A 4005-nucleotide genomic window follows, 5' to 3' on the forward strand; every position below is an offset into this window, starting at 1 on the left:
GTTTTTTTTTTCAAATAAAACATAACAAATATATTTATATAAAATATTTTAATAATAAGGCCGATTGGATGGTGGATTCGATCCGGAAGAAAATGGCCGATCGAATTGGTTTAAAATATTATAAGGCTGGTGGTTTTAAAGAAAGTTTTTGGAGGTGGAACCTTTTTTGCAAACATATGAAGATAAAAAGAGATAAGAAAGGTTGTGTGTGGTTGGCTATTTGTTGGAGCCTGTGGATAATTAGGAATGATATTATCTTTAAAAACGATGGGTGGAATGTTCGAGACATGGTTTGGGATTGTAAGACCTTGGTTTGGAGATGGTCCTTTATATGGAAAATTACTCATTCCAATTGTAACTTTAACGAATTTAGCAAAAACTCTTTATTTTATTTATCTTAGGCTTCAATTGGAGGGTAATTTTCTTTTCTGAGGTTCTCCTCGTTCTTTTGTAATCTTGTTTAGAAACTTTTGTAATTTTCTTTCCTTTCAAATACATCTAATTAAAGTATGGTGGAAATATTATTTTTGAAATTGTACGCAAATATATGTGTAAAAACTTTCTCAATATATATATATATATATATATATATATATATATATATATATATATATATATATATATATATATATATATATGGAATGTATCAAGTAGGAGAGTTTTTAAATAAGAGATGAGAGGATTCAATGCTAACCATATGATTAATCAAGAGAGAGAAATAATAGTTATATTAATATTTTAATAAATAATTTAATTTCTCTCTCTTAATTAATCCAATGGTTAGGATTGAATCCTCTTATCTCTTATTTAAAAACTCCTCCTACTTGATACATCCCCATATATATATATATATATATATATATATATATATATATATATATATATATATATATATATATATATATATATATATATATATATATATATATATATATATATATATATATATAAAAAATCAAATTTTCCTTTCAAATACATCTAATTAAAGTATGGTGGAAATATTATTTTTGAAATTGTACTTAAATATATGTGTAAAAAATTTCTCAACGTATAAATATTAATCAAGTGTAATGGATATGCGCTGATATTGTAAAATAATTGTACACTGTTTTAAAACAAAATGAATTTTTAAATTATTAAAGTATTTTAAAATTTGAAGTATGACTTGGTTAGATATATGGAGTTGATTGGTTGTGAGTGAAATAATTAGTTATAAATTGTTGTATTTAAAAATAAAATTATTTTATAAAAAGTAATATTATTTTATAATCTTTAAGCCTTATCTTAATTTTCTGTATATTTTTATAAAAAATAATTCACCATTAACTGTAATTAGATGTAGTCATTATTCAATGTATTCGATTACATTTACATTTTGTCCAAAAAAATTACATTTATTTGTTAGTAATTTTTTTAACAGATAACTTAGAGGTTTGCACATATCCGTTATAAATCTTCTATAAATTTAATAATAATTTTTCTCAACAAACTCCACTATCAATCATGAATATGTTTGAATTAAACACACACCAATCATATTTTCTTTTTCTTCTTTTTGTATCTATAGGAATATTTTCATATCCAGTTCATTCCATGAGATTTGAATTACCATATTGTAAATATAAATCTGCAAGATGCTTCACCAAAGAAATAAACAAGAATTCCATGGTAGTTGGAAAGTACTCCATCGTCGATCATGACAAGTTGCCTCCTAACTACACTATCTCTGTTGAGGTATCAATTTAAAATTTTATGTTAGCTATATTAATTTGATTATTAGGTTATTATTTGTGACTTAATTGTTGATGTTTATTTAGGTGTCTACTCATGGAGATAGGCTAGAAATATTTCATTTTGCAGAGAATGTTCAATTAGGGCAATTTTCATTTACAGCCTATACAAGTGAACCATACTTTGTATGTTTTATGGATACAATTAATGATCCTAAAGTGAGACTGTCTATTGATTTTGAGATGAAAGCTGGAGTCAAAACCTTGGATCGGCTCAATATTTTAAAGAGAAGTCAAATTGATGTAAGTTTTTCAATTTTTTAGTGTGATATTTACATAAAATAATATCACTTTATATATTGCAATTAATCAATTATGTTGATACTCTATGTTTTATTAGTATTTGTGGCTGAAGAGAAAATAAATTAAAAAATGGGAAATGTGTCATTACCACCCACCCTGGACAAATCCAAAAGGAATTAATTGTGGAGTCTAATAAATTAATTTGTATGGAATAGTATAAAATAATCTATGCATATATTGAATCGCATCATACCTAATATATTTTTATAATTATATGTATTTTTAGAAATTATATTATTATATATTAAAAAAATATAAGGTCTAAATGGATATTATTATAAAATTATTTACATTGATAATAAATAATAATTAAAATTCATTAATAATAATAATAACAAATCATATAATACATTAATATATGATGGCAGTCAAGTATATATTGTGTCTCATATTATTAAAATATAAAGTGAGTACATAATTATTTTGCTTATACAATTGTAATTTTCTTTGTATTTTATTGCATGCTTTATCATATTTTATATATTTTATATATACTATTTTGTTATTAATTAAAAAAAATGTGATAGGGAATGGCACGTGACATACAAATTTTACACGAAACTGCATTATCCATACATGAGGAGATGTCTTATCTTTTGCAACGGTAAACATTTACATTTGTTTGTCTATTTTTAATCCAACTTTTAGTGATACGATTCTTACTTATATTTACCAAAATAATTTCTTTCAGAAATACAGAAATGCTAGAGCTTAACTGGATAACAGGACATAGAATGTTCTCGTGGATTTTCATTTCATTTTTTGTCACCTTCTTAGTTACCGGATTACAACAATGGTATTTGAAGATCTTTTTTAGAAAAAAGAAACTCATATAATTTTGTTAGTTATTGCGTAACTATACCCCTTAGTATACATGTTTCAATTTATTAGATAAGAATAAATGAAATATTTTCTATCAGATTATCTATTTTTAGTTTCATGGCTAATAATAAATCGAGTCTTCTTAATTATCTTCGTATTGAGTTTCTAAAGTTGAAATGTTAAAAAATATTTATAGTTTTTGTGTGAATATAAAAAAATATATATGTTTTGAGGATTTTTAATATTGGTTTTTAAGTAAATCTAGGACAAATTCATGTTATTTCTTAACTGGCTTAAGAACCATATCGTTTATCTTAACAAATAAGAGACATATTGAGTGTTTTGCCTTGGTTCTTGGTTATTATGTGGTTTTGGTGTTTCTTTTGGAAGTTTATATTAAGTTGATGGTGGTCAATGGTATTTGAGATCTAACCTGAGTTCCTTAGGGGCGAGGTTTTTGTAGTATGACTTTTTTTTATTGGTGTTGTTCCTTTTTAATTATAAAATACAACCATATTTGATGTCACACACATCAAACATATGCTGCTCCATAACACAGGTTGCATCAATTCATTTGAAAACCTGTCATCGAATGCTCACTCTCACTTAAGATATCATCGCAGCGAAATTATCATCAAACAATTATAGAAGGTATAACAACTCACGATGTTTAGTCTCAAACTTTAACTTTCATAACATAAGTAAGAGGGGTTGAACCATTCAACTCAAACAACTTTAATTTAAACAAAATGTAAATAGTAAACTTTAGAAAATAATTAAATAGCTTGATATGATTTCTTTAATACGTGACAGGGAATGGCACGTGAGATACAAATTTTACATGAAACTGCATTATCCATACATGAGGAGATGTCTTATCTTTTACAACGGTAAACATTTACATTTGTTTGTCTATTTTTAATCCAATTTTTAGTGATAACTGATACGATTCTTACTTATATTTACCAAAATAATTTCTTTCAGAAATACAGAAATGCTAGAGCTTAACTGGATAACAGGACATAGAATGTTCTCGTGGATTTTCATTTCATTTTTTGTCACGTTCTTGGTTACTGGATTACAACAATGA

At 25.2% G+C, this 4005-nt stretch overlaps 1 protein-coding gene across 1 annotated transcript; it reads left to right on the forward strand.

Annotated features, from left to right (window-relative positions):
• Window positions 1-267: 267 nt before the first annotated feature.
• On the forward strand, window positions 268-4005 carry LOC131649641 (transmembrane emp24 domain-containing protein p24delta9-like). The gene is made up of 5 exons (XM_058919394.1): window positions 268-415; window positions 1568-1734; window positions 1818-2033; window positions 3729-3805; window positions 3900-4005. The coding sequence occupies exons 1-5, from the start codon at window positions 268-270 to the stop codon at window positions 4003-4005; spliced, it is 714 nt and encodes a 237-aa protein (XP_058775377.1).

This window comes from Vicia villosa, linkage group LG2 (assembly GCF_029867415.1).
Source record: "Vicia villosa cultivar HV-30 ecotype Madison, WI linkage group LG2, Vvil1.0, whole genome shotgun sequence".
Lineage (NCBI taxonomy): Eukaryota > Viridiplantae > Streptophyta > Magnoliopsida > Fabales > Fabaceae > Vicia > Vicia villosa.

Bases quoted from the DNA above. Each gene is read 5' to 3' on its own strand.
- LOC131649641 (XM_058919394.1), top strand. From the start codon at position 268: ATGGGTGGAATGTTCGAGACATGGTTTGGGATTGTAAGACCTTGGTTT. The intron at 416-1,567 runs GTAATTTTCTTT...TTGTATCTATAG, and splicing joins TCTTAGGCTTCAATTGGAGG to GAATATTTTCATATCCAGTT. The intron at 1,735-1,817 runs GTATCAATTTAA...ATGTTTATTTAG, and splicing joins ACTACACTATCTCTGTTGAG to GTGTCTACTCATGGAGATAG.